The sequence below is a fragment of the Cyclospora cayetanensis genome, unplaced genomic scaffold, assembly GCF_002999335.1.
Source record: "Cyclospora cayetanensis isolate NF1_C8 unplaced genomic scaffold, CcayRef3 CcayRef3_contig_148, whole genome shotgun sequence".
NCBI lineage: Eukaryota > Apicomplexa > Conoidasida > Eucoccidiorida > Eimeriidae > Cyclospora > Cyclospora cayetanensis.
The window spans coordinates 33,122-52,245 of NW_020312090.1; the positions used below are offsets into that span (position 1 = coordinate 33,122).

The window sequence follows — 19,124 nt, forward strand, 5'->3', positions numbered from 1 at the left end:
GCACGGCTGCTGAAAGAGTCGAGATGGAGGGGGATAGGGGGGGCCCCCGAGGGGCAGAGCAAAAACAAAAATGCAAATGCGCGTTAGACAAAAGCGCTAAAAGAAACAGGAATACATAGATGTACTTATACAGAAAGACGGATGCTGTGCAGTGGGACGCCGCAACAGCACGTTTTAGGCGAACAGGCAAAAGGGACAGACACAAAAATGTTTGTGAAAGCAAGGAGACCGATGGCGGTCCCCAAGGAGGCTATAACACATCGATATTAAGAGGGTATGTGAAAGATCTGCGTCCAAACTCCTCCAAACACAAGAGTTCTTCGAGGTGTCGGATTCGGCTTTGCCTTCGATCTGCCGTCCTGAAAATTGAGTGTTTGGACGCAAATCTCACCAGAAGCAACGAATAGGCCACCACAGAAACAACAAAGAGAAATAAAAGCAATAAAAGAAACCCAGAACGGGGAAAGGGGGAGCAAGCGAAGGCGCTTGCGCATACTCTTGTTTCTGTGGAGCAAGAGCAGCTAAAAAAGCAGAGGCACAAGTGACAGAAAAAGGAACGGGACGTGAAAAGCCATTAGCTCGCCATATGCCGAGACGAAGAATCTTGCTACTGCATGCGATTAGCTGTGTCTGGGCCTCATGCAGCCCCATCGTACACTCAAGCCCCCCATAGAACACGGTAATGCGTATTATTGTGCTCTTCCCCTCCAACACTGTGGCATTATCATGAGTTTTTCGTCGTGTGAGCCTAGTGCAAGTACAGATGCATACACATCAATCTATGTCTTGTGGATGCTATGTCCCTCTTGTATTTAGTTTTCTTGGCGAGCAAGAGTAGCCGTCCAAGCACGATTTCTGTTTCCCCCTGCTGCAAGTCTTTTCCCTCGCCTTTACCTCCTTGTTTCTACACTTTTCAGTTCCTCAGAAACGGAGAACCCCTACCGCTCCATAGTGTGCCCAGTTCTTCAGTATTTGCGGTACGTGTATATGAGCCACTGCCTGGCCGGGATATAGGTTGAGAAAGATACAATGAGGCATGAAAGGAGCTGAACTCGAGCTATTTTGCTTTCATACGAGTGTCACACTCATCCATCAGACTCTGAGTCCTGCTACCACTGTACCGGGTAGTGTATGTATAAATATGTACCGTTGGGTTTACAAGGTGCCCCCTAGCAGCAGCCCCTGCGACTCCTGCTATTGCGTACCCTGATGCTGTGGAGTATTATTGCATCGCTCGCAGGTTCAGTCCATACGGGTAGCTCTTGTGAAGCCAAATAACCCCTAAAGTGTAAACCTTCCACAACAACCAATGGAGGCAAGGAATATTGTCCATGGCGACAAGCTTTGATACCGAACAAAAACGCGAATTCACCTCTGGCAACGAGACCCGCAGCTACTCCTCTGTCTACCACTGGGACTGGCTTTCGCCACCTGATTCACTACAAACTCCCGTCTAGCGTATCCTCGGCGCTCAGTACTCCTAGATCCCAGCAAAGTTCGCGTCTCCTTGCGAAACCTAGGTCTCCACGAGCGTCGCTTAGCTGCGCAGAAAAGTCTGAAAATAATTCAGGAAGCTTAAAATTTCTTCAGAGGACCCGTATCTAGTGTCCTTTTGCCCCAACTTTAGGGGAAAGAGATGGGGCAAGAAAGAGCATTTATTAGCGAGGGGACTGCAGTTCTTTGTAGCCACCTGCTTAGTGCACCTTTTGCGGCCTGCCGATCCACTAGAGTCATATCCTCAGGGCCGAAACACACAGCCGACCGTCGTTCTTCATATTGCATACTTGTTTCTGTTCAGCTTTGTGCAGACATTCGCGCGGACTAGCCAACTCTTCCTTTAAATCCCCCGCTCCCAACGGCAACTGCTGACACCGAACCACCGGGTCCATTCCCAATTCGGAAAAGAGCTCAGTGTAGAGAAAGCATGCCCGTAGTGCACGGGCAGACATGCATGCCACTGTATTATTAGCCCATTCGGCGCAGCGAAGGAAGTATGACCAAGTGGTTGAATTGTGCAGGCGAGATATGTCAACTTAAGCAAAAATATGCTGTTGCCACGCTTCCTGTGTCCATCTGCCACAGGATGGTTCCCAATGGTCATGCTAGGGCCGATGTAAGGGCGGGTCGCAGAGGCACGCCGTCACCCACAAGCATACTTCGGATTCCTAGCCGTAATGATGCTTCTAAGGATTCCGTAAAGGTTACACATATTATTTAAAAATACTCGAGCCACTACCTGGGCCTTGATATAGCTAAAGCAGGGGATGAAATGGACGCTTACGCTGATCTCTGACAGTCTAAGAATAAAGTGCACTGTGATAATAGTCCAAATTCTCTTAGGAGCTGGAAGGCTTTGGAAAGGCCAAATCTAGGATAATAGCGTGGGTTCGGCGCCTGCCAAGCTGAATATGACAGTGCATACTCCTTTGCGGCGGGACGCATCACAGGCTACCAGGATGACCCTGTGACCTTTCAGGTGTATTGTGAATCACCCCAGTTATTCAAAACAAGATGATAATGTGATTTGTGCAAAATGGGCCTGTAGAGTGAAGTCAGGGCGTTCAAGTGACTGATTCCCCGCTCAGCTGTGTACCACACCAGGTCAGCGTCTACGTGGTAGTGCTTGATCCTTGTTTATATAGATTTATTCAATAATAGTGGATGCATGGGAGAAAACACACAATGCGCAACTGCGCTAGAAATCGTGAATGATTACGGAGTAGAGCGGTTGTGCTGCACATTGCTGAACCGCTGAAGCATCGCGTTTACGCCTCGGTGACCATGTTGGTGAGATGCCCTTATTATACCTTACTGTAAAGTCGCACTGTAGGAGACGACCAACCTAGCGAACACCTCTAGGATCAGCAAAGTCCTGACAGTTCACTGTACGGTATGTTAAAATCAGGGCGTCGATTTGCAAAGTAAATCTATGACCGTGTAAATGGTGCTTGCATCTTATCTCACCTCACAACACGGCATGGAGTTCCTTTTCCCGCACTGGCTACCGCTGCTTGGTTTCGGTGAAGTGATAAGAAATATAGGCAATAATTTGGTGTTTCCGAGAAGCTGTAGCCCACTAGGATGGAGTGATTTGCCCCCTTAAGCGATTAGTATGCCAATCTATTGGTAGATTTCCTAGAGTTCCTTGCCTGGGCTTCTTCAGTTCCTCAGTTCTGACATGGCCTACTGCTGAGGCGGTTTCCATTTTCAGGGCTTGTACGGATACTTGAAACGTTGTAATCCCTGCAAACAGCCAACTTCCTCTGTGTAAATATGTCAAGTATCAAACTGATTTTACCCCTAAGCAACGTGCAGCAAGGATCCCCCCTATGGTTGTCAATTGCCAGGGCACCTCCACGGCTGACTAGTAAACTCCTCGGGAACTTGCCCATGCTTGCGGCCATCATACCTTTCTGGTCGGCATAGCATGACCGACGTACCCATAAGCATTTTGGCAGCCAAGTAATGATGCTTTTCTTGCCGTTGTTGAGCTAGTTCAAACAAGTACATTTCTCAAATGTATGCGCGCTTTAGGTCTGCAGACGTCCGCCTCTATCTACGGTCTGTATGGGAAGACCATTGATTCCAGACGTAATAAAACATGAGTAAAAACCAGAGAGTGTTTCCTGAAGAACTGCTGCCTCCCTCTGCCCCAAATGTAACTGTTGTTGTACAAAGGATTACAAAGCATTGACTATTGAGGTTGTGTATTCTTGTATCTTATTTATTGCAGGGTTCTGTCAGATGGGTACAAAGAGACGCAACACTGTGTGTTTGTACGCTAGATGCTATTTGCATATACCTGTGGATGCTCAAAGTGCCCGGAGAGTGCAGGTACTTGCGTCTAGCTGTTTTTTTCTCCTCATATCAAGAACTCCATGGGGCGCGGGCAGAGGTAGACAGCAGTTCTTCAGGAGAACAGCTTTTAGTTTTAAATAGTGTTTGTATTCAGTTTGGAGTCAATTGCCTCCCTAGGTAAACCGTAGATGGAGTATCACACGGTTCTTTAAAAAAAGCTCCCTCAGGTCGCAAATACCCGCCTGTACTGCGAGTCCAGTCACCCCAGCACCAGGGCAACACGCTGGGCTGTTTGCTTAAGCGCTTCTGTTTGACTGAATGGCCCTGAACAACACAGGTTGAAGGGCCTTTCGCATACTGGGTGATGGGATCAAAGGAGCTCTAGTGAAGCGCCTTCTAGGCTTCAGATGAAGTAGCAGCTACACAAGATGCAGGAGCCCCACGAGACAAGCAAACGGTGGAGCAAAGAAACTGGAATGAAGCGTGTCTTCTGCTTTGCAGCCAGAAAGACTGCGTGTTCTTGGCACGTCTACCGACAATGCGATATTCATGGGAGACGTCCTTTCTGACTCTGTCTCCTCGATAATAAAGGCTTCGTTAAAGTCATCTACTTATATACAGGTTAAATTCGTGGAAAATAGACGGGAGGGAAAGGGGGGCCTATCGAGGGCCCTCCCTGCGCTGCTGCAAAGCATGGCAGCAAATGGCTGAGTGGGCTAAGTTGTCATCTGTGCCCGGGAACCCAATTTTCCTGTTTATATTTTTTGAATTTCTCTTCTTGGTGCCACCAGGCAGATACTGATCGGGGGGAAAAAAATTTCTCTGGGAGCGGGGCTCCTGCTTCCCTGCTGTTGCCCTTCACCCTGTTGCTCTCAGGCGTCCCCTGGCGGCTGTGCTTTCCCTCCATGCCTCAATATTCAAAACTTGAAAGCTTAGGCGCCAGTCTGTAGAATCTGTGTCCTGGGTTTTACAGATTCGAGCCGAATTCAGGGTGCCACAGCGCATACCCTTGCCCTCTTTCGTCCCTCAGTCTCGCACCGTCGTTGTTTTTTCCGTCCGTTTCTCCATCCATAGCGCTATTCTGGTCTCTCTTCCTTTCATTCCTTCCGACCCTCTTGCCGCCCAATACTTGTGGAGCCCTTCAGAAAGTCCAGCCAAGGGCAAGCAGCCACTTCAGGCCTGTTAACGCCAAGCGGCATTCAACTGCACTTCCGTCCGGTATTCTTCTTCTGATACCGTATGTTCATCAGTTGCCGGATGATGGTGCTTCCAAGCCTGCTACTGCAGGTAACCCTCGGATTTCTGGGCTTATTCGCGATCCCCTCTTACGCTGCGCAACGCCGACTCGATATCCCCAATGAGAGCCACAGCCACTGGGTGGGCAGAGCCCACAGGCCCCAACAGAAGACGGATGTCTCTAGCAGCAAGCCACCTGCAGCAGAAAGTATTTTCATGGGCGCGACATCTGCGGAAACCGAGGAAAAAGACGCTTCCAAGCAGCAGCACTGGAGCAGCCCGAGCGGAGCAAAATCAGGTGATGATGTTGCTCTGTTCTCATTTTCTGAACCGTCGTCAGGCGTCATGAAACTTTTAGAAGGGGTGCAAGCTTCCCAGTTGGCTCGTCCGCTTTCTCGTGACCAGTCCTCGTCTCCTAAGAAAAATAATGCCAAACTCTCCGCCTTCGACGGGGTGGGAGGATCTTCAGAGAATGCCTCAAAGGAACCTTTTTCCGCTGATTTCTCTGTTCGCCGGGATTTAGCGAAGCTGTTGCTCAAAGACCAGTTTAGTGCAGATCCATCCCCAAATTCGAGACTCAAGAAGGCCGTCGAGACAGAGGGTGGACATCTCTCGTCAGTGGGTCTTACCATGTGTGGAAGAAGAGAACAAGATGAGGACGTGAGTGCTGCTTAGGGATAGGCTTAATAGCGCGCCGCTGCCGAGGGTGTTCCGGTTGCATTTTCTAGTTCCAAGAGATGCAACCTCTGTGCCCTTAAGATGCTATTCTGCCCTCCCCCTATGCTCCCTCTGTTGCTCTCCATGATTGCTTGTTACATCCATGCATACCTGTCTTTTTCTCCGAGTCTTCGGACGCTTGCTTCAATGTGCCTATGCAACACTTATTCATCTGACGAACTCGATGCGGTTTTTTTACATCGCGCCTTTGTTGGCCCTAGAGGAATCGCTTCACACCGCTTTGTATTTTCTTCTCTCTACCCTTTTTCTTTCCCGGGATGAAGAGCTCTGCGTTGTTGCCTCCTCGAGGAGGAAGCTTCAGCTGTCTTGCCCCCTATTCGATGCTTCGTGTGCGCGTCTTCGCTTCAGGCGTTGGTGGTAGATGCGGCTCTTCCGAATTCGCCGTTCCTCCTTAAAGCCCTCTTTGATGGACACGGGGGCCTCTCAACCTCCAAGTACTGCTCAGAGAATATGCATAGATTCCTCAGTGAGCCTTCACCTTGCCTATCAGCTTTTCTCGCCGTTTCGGGGTCTGCCTGTGTGTATGTGTCGATTGCGCCTTCATTTTAGGGTTCCTTTCTTTGGGTAACGGTTTCGCTTCGCATTTTTTCGCACACGGGTTTTCCGCATCTGAATCTCCTGTGACTCTGCCCTCTGTATCGCCACAGCTCCAACTTTCCTGGATGTTGCAGCGCTGCCTCTGCGCGCTTAGTGCCTGTCCAGATGCCTCTGCACCATATTCGCTCGCTCTTGCTTCGACTTGCTGAAGGCCTCACGAAGAATCTCCGCCTCAACACGCCTCCCACTGTGCTCCGAAGGACCACCCCTGATTGCAGGTATTGCGGCTTTTCGTGTCGCTTTCAGGCAATCTACATGTAGCGACCCCGGAAGCGTTGCGGGATGCCTTTCTTGCTCTAGACGAGGAGATTCTCGGAGCCACATCAACACGTCAAGCAGGATCCACAGGTGCGGTGCGAGGGATGCATCGATGTCATCTATTGAAATCGGAACGATCCAGAGAACAGCTTTGCATGGCCCCTTTCAAGGGGGACTCCCACAAATCGAGAAGCGGAACCAATTTTTTGCAGTGTCTGTTTTTGTCCTTTTCACCGCCGCTTCGTTAAAGGCGCTTTTTACGACATGTGCTTCCGAGCAGTTTCTGCTCAACTGCTCGGGGTATTATCACAGACTTTAAGACATCATTGCCGACATTTCCCTGTCCGGTTATGACTCATTCCACGCCATGCAAATGGATTGGATTTTTTTCTTGGGTTTGTTCCGGGCTTGCACGTAGGTATAGTTGCGCTGATAGAGGAGCTGGAGGAGTCGCGGGAACTGCTAGTAGCTGGCAGAGAAGTCATTCAATCCACCTGTGCGGTGACGCTCTACCAGAAGCTAGAAGAAGCCGACAAGCTCGGGGTTTCCGAGGGGCCCCTTCAGCTCATCAAGTTGGGAGGGCCCACAGCACCCGGCTTCCTTGTCACCGTCGCCAATGTTGGTAAGCCGGCCATGATCAGAAAACTTGAAAGCCAGCCGGGCAGTCAAAAATCCAGTGCCGTTCATAAACGGGATGCGTGTACCGTTCAAGATCTAGGGGTGCGGTCATCGGGTTGAAGATTGAATTTTTGGAGAGTTGTGGCTTGCGATCAGGGGATTCTCGTGCGACGCTGTTGCACGCCGACGGAACCTTCACCATCTTGTCGAGAGATCATAAGCCCACAGACTTCGAGGAGCTCGAACGCATTCAGCGAGCAGGAGGATTCGTGTCTTACTCCAGCAGCACTGTACCGAGAGTAGACGGCATCTTGGCGCTTTCTAGGGCCTTCGGAGATGGGGTGCGCTCACTGCTGCGTCAGATGCTGCTGCTGTCTCAGCCGCCCAGTGCGGCAGATGCATGATGTGTGTGAGTGAAGCTCCTGGCTGCTTCCTGCCTGGGGTTTTTCCTTGTGTGTAAGATGGGCGCGCGGCAGAGTTGCCGCGAAGTTGTATGTTGCATTGCATCGGGGACCTACGCATTGAGATACAGGATTGTGGCCTCTATCGCCTTTGCGGCATTTTCAGGCTTTTAAGGCAACCAAGAAGCTGGGCCCAACGCAGCAGCGCGTGGTGGCAGTGCCAGAGGTGCACACTTTCTATGCGAAGCCGGGAGACGTCTTGATGCTCGCTTGTGACGGTCAGTGGGCTCTCTCATCTCGCCTTCCTCGTGTATCGGACTCTTCTCCCGTCTGCTCTCTGTCTGCTTCTCCCTGACTTGTGCTTGCCTTCGCCCTCTGTGTGTGGCTTTTTGTGTCTTACCCTGGAGAACAGCGTCTCGGTTTTGTATACCCTTTTCCTTCGCCCTCTGTTTTCGCGTGGAGGCGTTTTCTTCTCATGGCGTGTTGTTGGTGTGTCTCTTCGTGCGTGCATCCGTCATCAGGGGTCTTTGAGCCGGATGCCATGAACTGGCTATATGTTTCCCACTTCATGATAGAGCTGCTTTATGGGCACGGAGACGACCTCACGGAGGCTGGGGTGAAGCTGCTTGAGCACGCATATGAGTCGCTTTCGGGAGATAACATTTCTGTCGTGCTTACCAGGTAGGGGCCTCGTATACTACTTCCTAGGCTCTGTAGCGTGTGTGTATCGCCTATGAGCATGCTGACTGGCAACATTATCTCTCTTCTCGAGTCTTATGCCTCACCTTCACGCGGTTGGCGTGTCTGTGTTGGTGTATCCACAACCTGTCTCCGCTGTGTGGATGTCTTGCCTCCTCCCAGTCCAGGATGGCTGATGGATGTTTGCACATTTTCAGAGACGCTTGGAGTGTATGCTTTGCGTGTAGGTTTCATGATGGCCTGCGCAAGGAGCGAAGGTCGCGGCGCTTTGAAGTGACTGTTAACGGTGCGTGCTATGTGGCTCCCTAATGCTGCTGCAGCTGCTGTCACGGGTATGGGTATGTCCGGTTTCATTCTCCATCAGGCCCCCGCGGCAGCAAGTCGAATCGGCGGTGGTGCTTAGCCTTTGCTTCTAAGCTTTGGGCAGCTTTTTGTCTGAACTGCTACGCTGCAGGATACATTGTGTCTGAAGACCCCGCAGGTTTGAGTGAAGCGGCAGATGGCAGCATTGAGGCACAGAAGGGCCCGATGAAGCCAGAATTGTCGGACCTCATTACGCTGTAGAGCGCTTGAGATGGCGGAGCAACGGCCTGGGAGTCTCCAGATTTTTCACTGGACGCCTACGGGCTTCACGCTAACTGGCGTGATACTAACCAATTTTATGAAAGGCCCTGCGTTTTGCATTCTTTTTACGTGCGAGTCGGACGATGTGGAAACAGATAGGCGAGGAGGTATGCCTTGGTTTATCTTTGTGTATGTGCAACTCTTCCACGTGAACGTGCCTATGGATGATTAGGTATATACCTGTGTATACACAGGATGTATTTTCTGTGTCGATCGTGCATAGCATGGTATGGTGTGCTGATGGACTATTATTTGTTGCAAGAGGCCAGAAAGGGCTAGGGTTTCAAGAAATCGGGGTTCATGTTCCGTGCCAGAGTGCTGCGATGACGAAGCAGTGGCTGGCCCCCCTTGGTCATACTTATTCCAGGCACTGCGAAGCGAGTCACGTTCAAGCAACTTTCTCCAGTACTACCATGTGGCATCTTTATCTATATCTGTGAGTACGGAGAATCGGGGTTTGCCCAGCTGCCCTTAACTTCCTCCCATTCTACGCCCCCCTTTTGGATGATCTCTTGGACTTGTTCTTCCGTGCACAAGACAACGGGGCCTCCGAACAGCAGAGCTGGAGTGGAGGTTTCAGCTGGCGCACCAGCTGTAGAGGCAGCAACGATGCCAATAGAACCTGCTTCGAATGGGATGTATTATTTGAACCCTATGGGACGGGGCGACGAGCCGCGTCTCAGCTCTTCCGTTGGCATTTGGCTGTTTGATGGGAACTATAGTGTCTCTCCAGTCGCGCTCTGTCGTTCGCATTCCTGCACCAATGCTCACTACGTATCTTTGTGTTTGAACATGTAGTTGCGTGGTCACGTGAGGATGTATCTGCCCTTGGGGGCCAGCTTGGCCATTCTTCATCAGGCCTTCCCCCGATACCCCCCGTGATTAATGCCGGAAACCTCAATGGCTTTCGTTTGCAGCAAGAGCTGCTCGAAAGCCAAATGCTTAAAACCAGTGAGGGCACGGCGTGGTGTTTGGAAAATAGAGTGGGGATGCAGCTCGAGGGTTTCTAATTTTCAGGCAGGGTAGATACATTGAGGTTTAGCCGTCGCGTCTTGCAGTTAGGGCGCATTACAGAGAGCGTATTATTTTTGGTATGATAGTGTGTATAGACAGAGGATTGGGGCTGTCACATATTCAAGGATGAATCGTGCTTCGGCCCCCCTTCCCCTGACCCATTGTGTGCCCTTGCTTCTTGGATAGGAGCCGGCTAGCTAGTTGATCGATTGCGTGGCTACGGTTTGCTAGGTGCTGCTGCTGCTGCTCAGTGACCCCAGCAGGCAGCGGGGTGGTGTTCGCCTGGCTAGCCGAGCTTGGCGCGTTGTGCCCTATGTCGCTGCTCAAACACCCAGCCACTCGGCTGGCTGGTCACTTGCTACACCTCACGAAAAGCGCCTGGTTTTGAAGGGGTTCTAGGAGTCCACACGAGGCGACCTAGGCCTAGTAATCAACAGGGGTTCAGCCCCGCTGACAGCCTAGGGGCCGCTCTCGAGACTGCCTCCAACTGGCGAAGGAGACCCTCTTGCACACCACGCAGCTGCAGCTCAGTCATGCGCTGCTGTTCCTCGGCATCGTCCTGCAGCTGGTGTTCGCGAGGCCGAGTGGTGCTTGCGTTGTGAATGGGTGTCGCCTCACTCCGAGAAGTCTGAGGAAACACCCACACGCGCACATGAGGGGCATCTAGAGTTCCTCTTCGTTGTCTGGACGGAAGAAGTGCTACTGTACTCAGCCGGCCCCTGTTGGGCGAGCTTCAAAACTTTTAAAGGCCTTAAGTATATGTATCATACCTGGGGGCTTTGGAACCGAAACTTTCTGCGCCTATTGGCGCTGCCCTGTTTGCTTTGCTGTTGCAAGAGCTGTTGTGCAGCAGCCGCTGCTGCGGCTGCTGCCTTTGTCTCCGCGGCAGTGGCAGCAGCAAGAGCATTGCTAGCTCTCCCTCTGCCTGCAGCCCGCATGTCTCGGAGGGCCTCCTCAACCTCCACGCAGCCTACGGCTGATAGGCCTTTCCTAGCCGCCAGCAGCGCTGATTCGTTGCAGAGAGCGGCCAAGCAGGCTCCCGAAAAGCCATCAGTTGCGGCAGCAAGACTCCATAGAGACACTTCAGGGTCCACAGACACCCCGCGGAAGTGCAGCGCCAGGATGGCTTCCCTAAGAAGCAACGAAGAAGACACTCAAAGAGAACCGAGGAGGTCACATGCGCACCTAGGCTTGGGGGTTTCTAGACGTACATATGCAGCTACACATGGGCTCGCAACTTGACACAAACTAAGAAGCCACAGCTTTCACCCGGTTTACAACGGCTGCTCAACTAGAGGTCCGAGAGGGCGTCCCATTATATATGCATAGAGATACGTATATGCATGCATGCGTGTACATGCATAGAGCCTGACCGTTCTTGTGCATCCGGCAGGTTGACTGTGATGATTTGATCGAAGCGTCCCGGTCTTAGGAGGGCCTCGTCCAGGCAGTCTGCACGGTTTGTCGCAGCCATCACCAGTATAGGTCTGCATGCAAATCGCAGGGTCAGATTTTGACGCCCCCTGAGTTCTTGCACCCGGTGAAGGGAGGCGCACCGAAGAGCAGGACACGATGACGAACGCCAGTGCCTTTTCTAGCCCACTTTTTGCTGGTTTCCAAGCCGTCCATCAGCGTCAGCAGCTGGTTAAGGGTTTGCACATACTCTTGGCATGCACCCGCTGCGAGCATTCGCAAGCCCCATGAATCGCATGTCCACAAGATCGAAGCCTGACAACACAGGACTCTTGGTAAGGTCTAGGGATGCGCCACTCAAGAAAGCATACATACCCCCTCGCCCCCTCCACCTCTCCCTTGCAGACATAATACACCCCGTACACTTGCAACCCGCAGACTTTGATCCGCGCTCACTTCCTGACACGCGACGCGAGCCAATGGCGTCTATTTCATCGAGGAACAAGATGCAGGGAGCAAGGCGGCTCGCCTCCGCGAAGAGAGCTCGCACACGGGACGCCCCCCTCCCAGCAAACACCTCCACAAAGGAAGAGGCGTTCCCCCAGAGAAACGCAACACCTGCTTCCCCTGCCAAGGCACGTGCGGCCAGCGTTTTACCTGCGAGAAACCCGACCCGCAGCTGCATGAATACACAGTATGCGCAAGAGGCACTGTGCCAGAGGGCGCTTTCAGACAAACAACCTTCTTGCATACGCTCAAAGGCAAGCCCGCATGCATGCATGAAGCACTCTTGCCGCTGCAGCCTGGGCGTTGAGCTCACACACCGGTGCCGGTGGGCCCCTCTAGGAGGATGCCCTTTGGGGCCTTCGCTCCGAGGGCCCCGCATGCGTCTGGAGCCGTCAGAAGTAGAGCCGCCTGCGAAAGACGGGCTTTAAGAGCTCGTGATCCTGCAATATCGGCAAAAGTGACCTTGGGGGGCAGCCCACGAGCGTCGGCTCTGCCCCAAGAAGGCTTTTGCTGCAGCCAGTTGAAGTGGGAACCTGAGGGGAAAATCGCGCAGTCCAGCCGCCGGCGTGCAGCGTTTCTCATCATGGCAGAGCCGCACGCAGTGGGCGTACGGCGAAACGCGCACTCTACGAACGAAGCAGGAGGCGGAACGCGCCAGGGTTCGCAGGGCTCAGAGTCTACAGCCAAGGGGTCTAATAAGGCGCACATGCAACAATGGCGAGACCACTGATGGAGACAAGAAGAACCAGAAGGTCACAAAAGGAGAGCGAGAAGCTCGTTGGCATTGCCTGAACCTCCAAGGCATCGCCGCCAGCTGCAGCGACAACGGGGGCCTGTCGGGAGAGACTCGTCTGTCGGGCTACAGCAGACACGAGCAACTGAGCTACCAACCCCTCGGCTCCTGGAAGCATCTTTGCAACAAAGTCGGTAGAAAGAGGCCCTCCCTGTGTCGCCCCTCTGGAGAGGCCCCCATTCTCCCGTCCATCGCCCGAAGCCGCCCCCAAGACTTCTGGCTTTACCCTGAAGTACACGAACTGCTCCGAGTCCACTTGGTGTATCGACACGTGCTGCAAATCGCCTCTCCTCAGCCAAAAAAGAAACTGCGAGAAAGGGGCCTCCTGCGGACCGCCCCCCCTGGAAAACAGCCTGCGGATGAACGCACAACAAACGGCGAGAGCTGCGCCGTACGCGATCGGGCCCATCCACTCGCGCAGCCACGCAGCGATCGGTGGACCCCATGACGCGAGGGTGCCCACAAGTCTGCGACTTCCAGGCTTCAGAGTCTCCCCTGTCAAGGAGCTGCCCGACGGCGGGTGGCTGTCAACTGCTGAGGGGCGGCCTTCTGACTCAGGCCTCCCGCGCTGGAGAGACACTCTGTGCCCAGTCTCCAAGGAAAGGGCCCCAGACAGAATGCGCGAAGCCCAGAGACGGTCCCAAGACTGGCGGGAGAGCGGCCTAGAATACCCCATGAGGAGCAACGCATTCAGCTTGTGCAGCGTTCCCCCTCCACCTCGAACTTGGATGCCCGCTGCCCCTTCTACTCGGGTGGCAGCAGCAGCCGCTGGAGGCGTAAAACTCTCCGGAACCGATACGGGAGAGGTCGGGGGGCAAGAGGCACTCGTGGTACTCGGCGCAGAAAGGTCGCTGTCGCCAGAAGGACTGCTGCTGCTGCTGCTGTCTCTGCAGCAGGTATTGGGCACTCGACTGTGGTGCTGGCAGCGGCCCCTGTGGCAGAGCGGAGGCGTCGCTGGGGCCCCCATTGCCTAAACAACAGGATTAGAGCACGGGTATACCCTCTGGATCACCCCTTTAGGTAGCCAGGCCCGCGCTCAGCTGCAGCTAAACACCAGCAGCAGCTGCTGTTGCTCCACCAACGGAGCCGTTTCTGCTGTCTCGTCCCTCAATGCCACCAACCCGTTCTGAAATTCCAATGACCAAGCAGCTGAAACCGCTGTTACTTCCGAAACAGTTACATCTGCGACTGAGGCTGTTGCTGCAGCGGCTGCAGTTGCTGCAACAGCAGCAAGGCAAAAGGGGGGCCCGCTGTACCTGTCGAAGGCTTCTACTGAAACACTGAAAGCAAGAAATATATGCAGCTGATACCACTGCTGATGCGTGTTTGTTTTCGCGTGGAAGGTGTCCATACACCCGGGAGATGCCCGGTCAACTGCTACAGCAGCTACTGCTGCCGCGACTGCTGCCACTGCATGCCTGGCCCCACACCCGCTGCCCACTGAAAAGGTTACTTCAGTTTTAATCTTTGCCAAGATATCATAGGCAAGAGGGAGCAGCAGGAAGGCAAGCAACTCCCCGAACGCTGACAGATCGAGCGGCCAGCCGCACATCGGCTCTCCGCCCTCTGTAAGCTGCAGGACTTAGACGTTATCTCTAGAGCTTATTTCTGCTCCTGCTTCCTCCCCCGCGGCTTCGACGTTGGCAGATTACATGCATCATTGCGGCTTAAGTGGCGAGGGAACGAGTAATAGTACGAAGAGCAGCAGCGGTGGTTGGCCAAAGGTCGCTCTCAAGATACCCCGGGAGATGCTGTGCAACCCGCTGCTTGATGAAGAGGATGCCCATCCTGCAGTGCAGCAGGAGCCGTCAGCAGTACCCCTAAGTGGAGCGGCTGGAGAAGAACCACCTACAGTGGAAAATGAGTGCTTATCGGCACCCTCCAAGCTTCCATTCTGCAATGGCAAGAAGGCAGCGGCCTGTGCGACTGAAACCCTGAGGCATAACCCGCTTCACGACAGCGACGGCGTTCCCTTCAAAAACGGTAGTAGTAGTAGCAGCAGCAGGCATGGCAGTAGGAGTGACGCTGCTGCTAATGGAGTACCCACAAACGAGAGGGGAGGGCATCTGGAAGGTTTTGGACCTGCGAAGGAAAAGCGATCTGCTGATGGTGCAGGCTCCCACCGGGAGCCTCAACGGAAGCGCTCGAGGGGTGAAAAGATACGGCAGCACATGCAGCGCCTCATGAAGCAGCAGCAGCAGCAACAGCAGCTGGCCAGTGGAAATTCGCAGGACCAGGCAGCAGTAGAGGCGGTGCCTATGAAGGTACCTAGACCCCCAAAGAAGAAGTTTGTACTTTTAATTGGGTACGGAGTTTGTACTTTTAATTGGGTACGGAGTTTGTACTTTTAATTGGGCAAGGAGTTGCAAAGTCAAGTTTGCGCTACGGGGTCTACCGCTTGTATTTTAGGGTTTGGTGTCTGTATGTACAGGTACAACGGATCCAGGTTTTTCGGCTTTCAAAAGCAGTTTCAAGTGGACGGAAATTCTGCAGAGGCCAATGCCTCATCAGGTGACGAGGAATTCCAGCAGCAGCAGGAGCAGCAGCAGCTGCTGCGAACGGTGGAGGGGGAGTTAGAGGCTGCGTTGGTACGCAGCGGTGGCATCGCCGCAGAGCACTTTGGGTGCTTGCAGCGGCTCCAATGGACTCGAGCAGCAAGAACAGACAAGGGCGTTCATGCAGCGTCTAATGCTGTGGCATTGAGGCTGTCCTTAGGACCCGTGGCGTTTGGCAGAGAAGAGCAGCAGCAGAAGGCGCAGAGAGATCCGGAGCAGGAAGCTCAGGGGGAGGGCGAGCGAAGACAAGACGAGCAAAGACGAGACGAGCAGCAGCCTGGGAAGTGTTTAGCAGAGCAGCAGCTTCTTGACGCGTCTGATGAGGAGTGTCAGTCTCTTTCCCTGGGAGTAGCCTGCCCAGCCGATAGGGAGGCGGTTGCTGCGTGGCAACAGCAGCGTGTGGCTGCCCTCCTGCAGCGCCTTAATAAGGAGCTGCCTCTGGATATCCGCTGCTTCGACATCCGCCCTGTTACCAAGAACTTCGATGCCAGGTCTGAAATAGGGTATAGAGGGCATATGGTATTCGCATTCACGGTTTCGCGATGGAAGGAATATGAGGGGGAGTACGTATGAGGGAGAATACATAAGACTGCGCATGTTTGTTTGGAGTTCGCTCTTCCTGTGACGGCGTTTGGTGCCACCGTTGCCGGCACTGTTGGTAATGATACCTTTTGCCCCTCGTAAAATGTCTACAATTCAAGAGTGTGCTGCTTGTTGTTGCCCCTTTAGAGTGAGCTGTTCTCGCCGTGTCTACGAATACGTCTTGCCGCTTTGGCTTATCCAACCGGTGGCCATTAGGGCGGATCTGAAGGCGCGTCATACCCAGTGCATGCAAGCGGAAAAAGCAACGGCAGCTGCTCCCGTAGACGGCCCAACGTGCGCTGGTTTGGAAGATTCCGCGGCAGATATCCCAAGAGGGGTATTGGTACAGGAAGCGGCAGAAATTCCAGCTGAGGCTCCCCCTGCGAGCAGTGAACTTCCTCCCCAGTGTATTGCGTTGTATCGTGATATCCCTGCCAAGGTTGCACCAGAGGACCTTATCGTAAGACATATAGCCGCTTAAAGCCTGGAGCACAAGAGCCAAGGGTGTTGTGCCAGGAGCCTGCGGCTTGAAACTTCAACTCTAGGGCCCCACACTCTCCTGCCCACGGAAAACAAGGCTCGCAGCCGCTTAGCGACTGAGGGGGAGGAGCAAGCACTGCATGCAACACACCCCACAGTCCTGGATATCCGGTGTGTGGCCTGTGTTTTGCTGTTCAGGATCGACTGGGGAAGGTGATGCGACTCTACGAAGGGACGCACTGCTACCGCAATTTTACGAGAAAGAGCAAAAACAAGGATAAGAATCCTGCAGCTTTCAAAAGACACATACATTCCGCCACAGTGAGCCAACTCCTAAATCTGAACCCTAGGGAGGGTAGGGCACCCCAATGCGAGACTCTTTGTCTCCTACTGATCGCCGCCATCCGTAGGGATTCATTGAGGGGCCGTTCGTGAGTCTTTTCTTCAACTCCTCCGGCATGAAGTAGCGCACTCGATGCTCGTATCATGAGTGAGGAGCGGTCTACACTGCAACAGGTGAAGCTTGGAAAGCTCCCCGGAAACGAAGAACCCGTGGCGATCGTGCGACTGGAAGGCCAGTCTTTCCTCTATAACCAAATCCGCAAGATGATGGGTGCGCTCGAACGTGGGGGTTTGAGTGTGGCGTAGAAAAAAGGGGGAGGCACAGGCAGGCAGAATGACTGTGCCTCCCCCTTTTTTCTTCTCTCGTGGAGTGCTTCTGACACTGCAAGGTTTTGATCTGACGCTGCACTCACAGCCCGTCTTTTCTGTAGTGCGTGTGATCTAGATGAGGGGGGCCATAGTTTTCTTGTCGGTTCTCTTTCCCGATCATGCGTCTAGGACTGGCAATCGAGATATGCCGTGGCACCGCACCAGTCTCTGCCATTCGTTTTGCTACTTCACGAGCCGCCGCCTTCCTGCACACAGCTCCAGCGGAAGGCCTGCTCCTGCTACAGGTGACCTCACTGGCTTCGCCTTTACTTGCTCAACACAGGAAGCGAGACACACATGCAAGCACAATTCACACTATCGTCGAGAGCGATCGCGGAAATGGCAGCTAGGAGTCCACGGCAATGTGAACATGCTCCATTCAGCTTCTTACATCTGCACAAATTTTAAAGCCGTAGACATATCTCGTGCCTTCGCTAGGGCGCTCTTCTGTAGTTCGTGCTTTTGTGCAACTGCCATTGCTGCTGCTCCTGTTGCAGCCATGTTACGATGCATACAACAACGGACGGGCACGTTTGGCTGAACTTCCTGCAGTTGAGTTCGATTCTATCGCAGAAACTATCGCGGCCTTCAAGGATTCCACCATTTACCCCTCAGTCGCGCATACATTGAACACCCCTATGTATGTCAAACTCTTCAGAGTTGCTGTGCTAGCATCCGTATACTCTCCCCAAAAAGAAGAAGCAGAGCAACACTCCATGTGTCGTCTGATGCCGCGATAGTTCTTGCTGCTGCTTCCGGTACTATTGCTTTTGGAAGACTCCCTTTTAAATTATGTGTTGCGTCGTGTTGTGCTTTGTGCTCCTGCGTTTTCTGCTCCGTCGGGTGTATGTATGTGCAGCTGGCGCGAGTGGATGCAGGGCATCGACCGCCATCCTTTCTTCGTCGAAAATAATGCTCTATAACGTTTTTCATGCGCTTTCGATAGCCCACAGGGAATCTCTGCTTAAAACCTCTTGTTTTGTCGAGCAGCCACTGTAGCAGCATCTCTTGCTGCTCGACATGACGGGAGCCGCAGCATTGTGCTGGTCGAGTAATATGCGCGGAGCCAGAACGGCTCTCTTGGCCTTTGTGCCACACCCCTAAGAAGGCGTTCCTCCTAAGGCGGAGCCTTAGGAGGAGCGCCAGACACGTTGACATTATTTGTCTCTTTCGCGCACTACATTAATCTCTGCCCTGCAAGTTCCGTTTCCTCATCTGCTTGCGTCCAGCCCTTTGGCCGTCTTTCTTTAAGCCTTTATTATGCCCTTGGTGCCTGCCTTCCCTCGTGCCACGGTGTCGTTCCCCCCCTCTCTAGACCCTGTTCCCTCATGCTACCCTCCTCCGAAGGGCCCTAGAAAGAACTGCACGAAGCCTCCAGCCCAGCCACAGCCCCCTGCTGCTGCTGCAGAACGCGCGATTTTCCCCCCTTCCTTTGCGTAACCTTAGACCTACATACCAGGCGCAGTGCCTGCACGCTCACACAGCGTCCTAGGGATTCGCACTAGAGCACCAGCTCGCGACGAGCGCGCGCAGCAGCAAAGCCCAACAGTGTGCCATCACCAGAACAGTGCCTGGGTACGCTCACGTCCCCCCACGCCTCTTGCTGCTGCTGCTCTTCTTGCCGCTGCTGCTGCTCATGCGGAGTGGCCCCTTCCCCAGGCGGAGTGACGACCACGGGCAGCTCCCAAACCAAATTCGCAACGTCGGATAGCCTCACCTTGGCGGGTAGCGGCTGCAGCTTGCGCTGCTGCTCTTCCTCCTGCGCGTGCTTTAGTAGAGGGCAAGTAAACTGGACCACAAGGGAGTACGACACTTGCAGCAAATCGGAGGTGAAGGACGGAGGAAGGGCTGGCGGCGCGAAAGCCATGAGCGATACCGTGTCTCTGTGCAACACAAACTCGCTTTGCCCCCACACAGTGCGTGCCTGCTGCTGGTGCTGCTGCAGCAGCTGCTGCTCTACCACGGCTAGAGCAACCGTCACCTGGTACGTGGGGAGCTGACACCCCCTAAAGTCAAATGCAAGCCTCAAGGCCTCCCCTGCAGCAACTGCGGGCTGCTTGTTCACATGGCCCCCACTCTGCAACCACATAGCACAGAGCA

General features: G+C 53.6%; 3 protein-coding genes and 1 non-coding gene across 4 annotated transcripts; 3 read left to right on the forward strand and 1 right to left on the reverse strand.

Moving 5' to 3' along the window:
• The first annotated feature begins 5,058 nt into the window (after window positions 1-5,058).
• On the forward strand, window positions 5,059-8,654 carry LOC34618962 (probable protein phosphatase 2C 21). The gene is made up of 8 exons (XM_026336787.1): window positions 5,059-5,694; window positions 6,121-6,289; window positions 6,631-6,717; window positions 7,046-7,249; window positions 7,402-7,586; window positions 7,813-7,924; window positions 8,168-8,327; window positions 8,573-8,654. The coding sequence occupies exons 1-8, from the start codon at window positions 5,059-5,061 to the stop codon at window positions 8,652-8,654; spliced, it is 1,635 nt and encodes a 544-aa protein (XP_026192572.1).
• On the forward strand, window positions 6,731-6,834 carry LOC113147170. Its single transcript, XR_003297372.1, has one exon. It is a non-coding gene; the product is annotated as a U6 spliceosomal RNA (small nuclear RNA).
• Window positions 8,655-10,597: 1,943 nt separating the features above from the next.
• Window positions 10,598-12,485, reverse strand: LOC34618961 (ATP-dependent zinc metalloprotease FtsH 2). The gene is made up of 5 exons (XM_026336788.1): window positions 12,221-12,485; window positions 11,693-12,053; window positions 11,352-11,470; window positions 10,958-11,064; window positions 10,598-10,714 (listed from the first exon to the last, which is right to left on the reverse strand). Exons 1-5 carry the CDS (start codon window positions 12,483-12,485, stop codon window positions 10,598-10,600), a joined length of 969 nt encoding a protein of 322 aa, XP_026192573.1.
• Window positions 12,486-14,348: 1,863 nt separating this feature from the next.
• LOC34618960 lies at window positions 14,349-17,947 on the forward strand. Its single transcript, XM_026336790.1, has 9 exons — window positions 14,349-14,679; window positions 14,770-15,001; window positions 15,128-15,742; window positions 15,981-16,293; window positions 16,512-16,634; window positions 16,830-16,926; window positions 17,154-17,327; window positions 17,463-17,664; window positions 17,884-17,947. The coding sequence occupies exons 1-9, from the start codon at window positions 14,349-14,351 to the stop codon at window positions 17,945-17,947; spliced, it is 2,151 nt and encodes a 716-aa protein (XP_026192575.1).
• The last annotated feature ends 1,177 nt before the right edge of the window (window positions 17,948-19,124 follow it).

What these genes read in the sequence shown, in the direction of transcription:
- LOC34618962 (XM_026336787.1), top strand. Translation starts at nt 5,059, where the DNA reads ATGGTGCTTCCAAGCCTGCTACTGCAGGTAACCCTCGGATTTCTGGGC. An exon ending in GAAGAGAACAAGATGAGGAC is followed by an intron (nt 5,695 to 6,120) that starts GTGAGTGCTGCT and finishes TCTTCGCTTCAG; the next exon opens with GCGTTGGTGGTAGATGCGGC. An exon ending in CTAGGGCCTTCGGAGATGGG is followed by an intron (nt 7,587 to 7,812) that starts GTGCGCTCACTG and finishes CGGCATTTTCAG; the next exon opens with GCTTTTAAGGCAACCAAGAA.
- LOC34618961 (XM_026336788.1), bottom strand. Translation starts at nt 12,485, where the DNA reads ATGAGAAACGCTGCACGCCGGCGGCTGGACTGCGCGATTTTCCCCTCA. An exon ending in GGCTTCGATCTTGTGGACAT is followed by an intron (nt 11,471 to 11,692) that starts GCGATTCATGGG and finishes ATTTGCATGCAG; the next exon opens with ACCTATACTGGTGATGGCTG. An exon ending in CTAGGAAAGGCCTATCAGCC is followed by an intron (nt 10,715 to 10,957) that starts GTAGGCTGCGTG and finishes AAAGTTTTGAAG; the next exon opens with CTCGCCCAACAGGGGCCGGC.
- LOC34618960 (XM_026336790.1), top strand. Translation starts at nt 14,349, where the DNA reads ATGCATCATTGCGGCTTAAGTGGCGAGGGAACGAGTAATAGTACGAAG. An exon ending in ACCAAGAACTTCGATGCCAG is followed by an intron (nt 15,743 to 15,980) that starts GTCTGAAATAGG and finishes TTGCCCCTTTAG; the next exon opens with AGTGAGCTGTTCTCGCCGTG. An exon ending in GAAGCGAGACACACATGCAA is followed by an intron (nt 17,328 to 17,462) that starts GCACAATTCACA and finishes TGCCTTCGCTAG; the next exon opens with GGCGCTCTTCTGTAGTTCGT.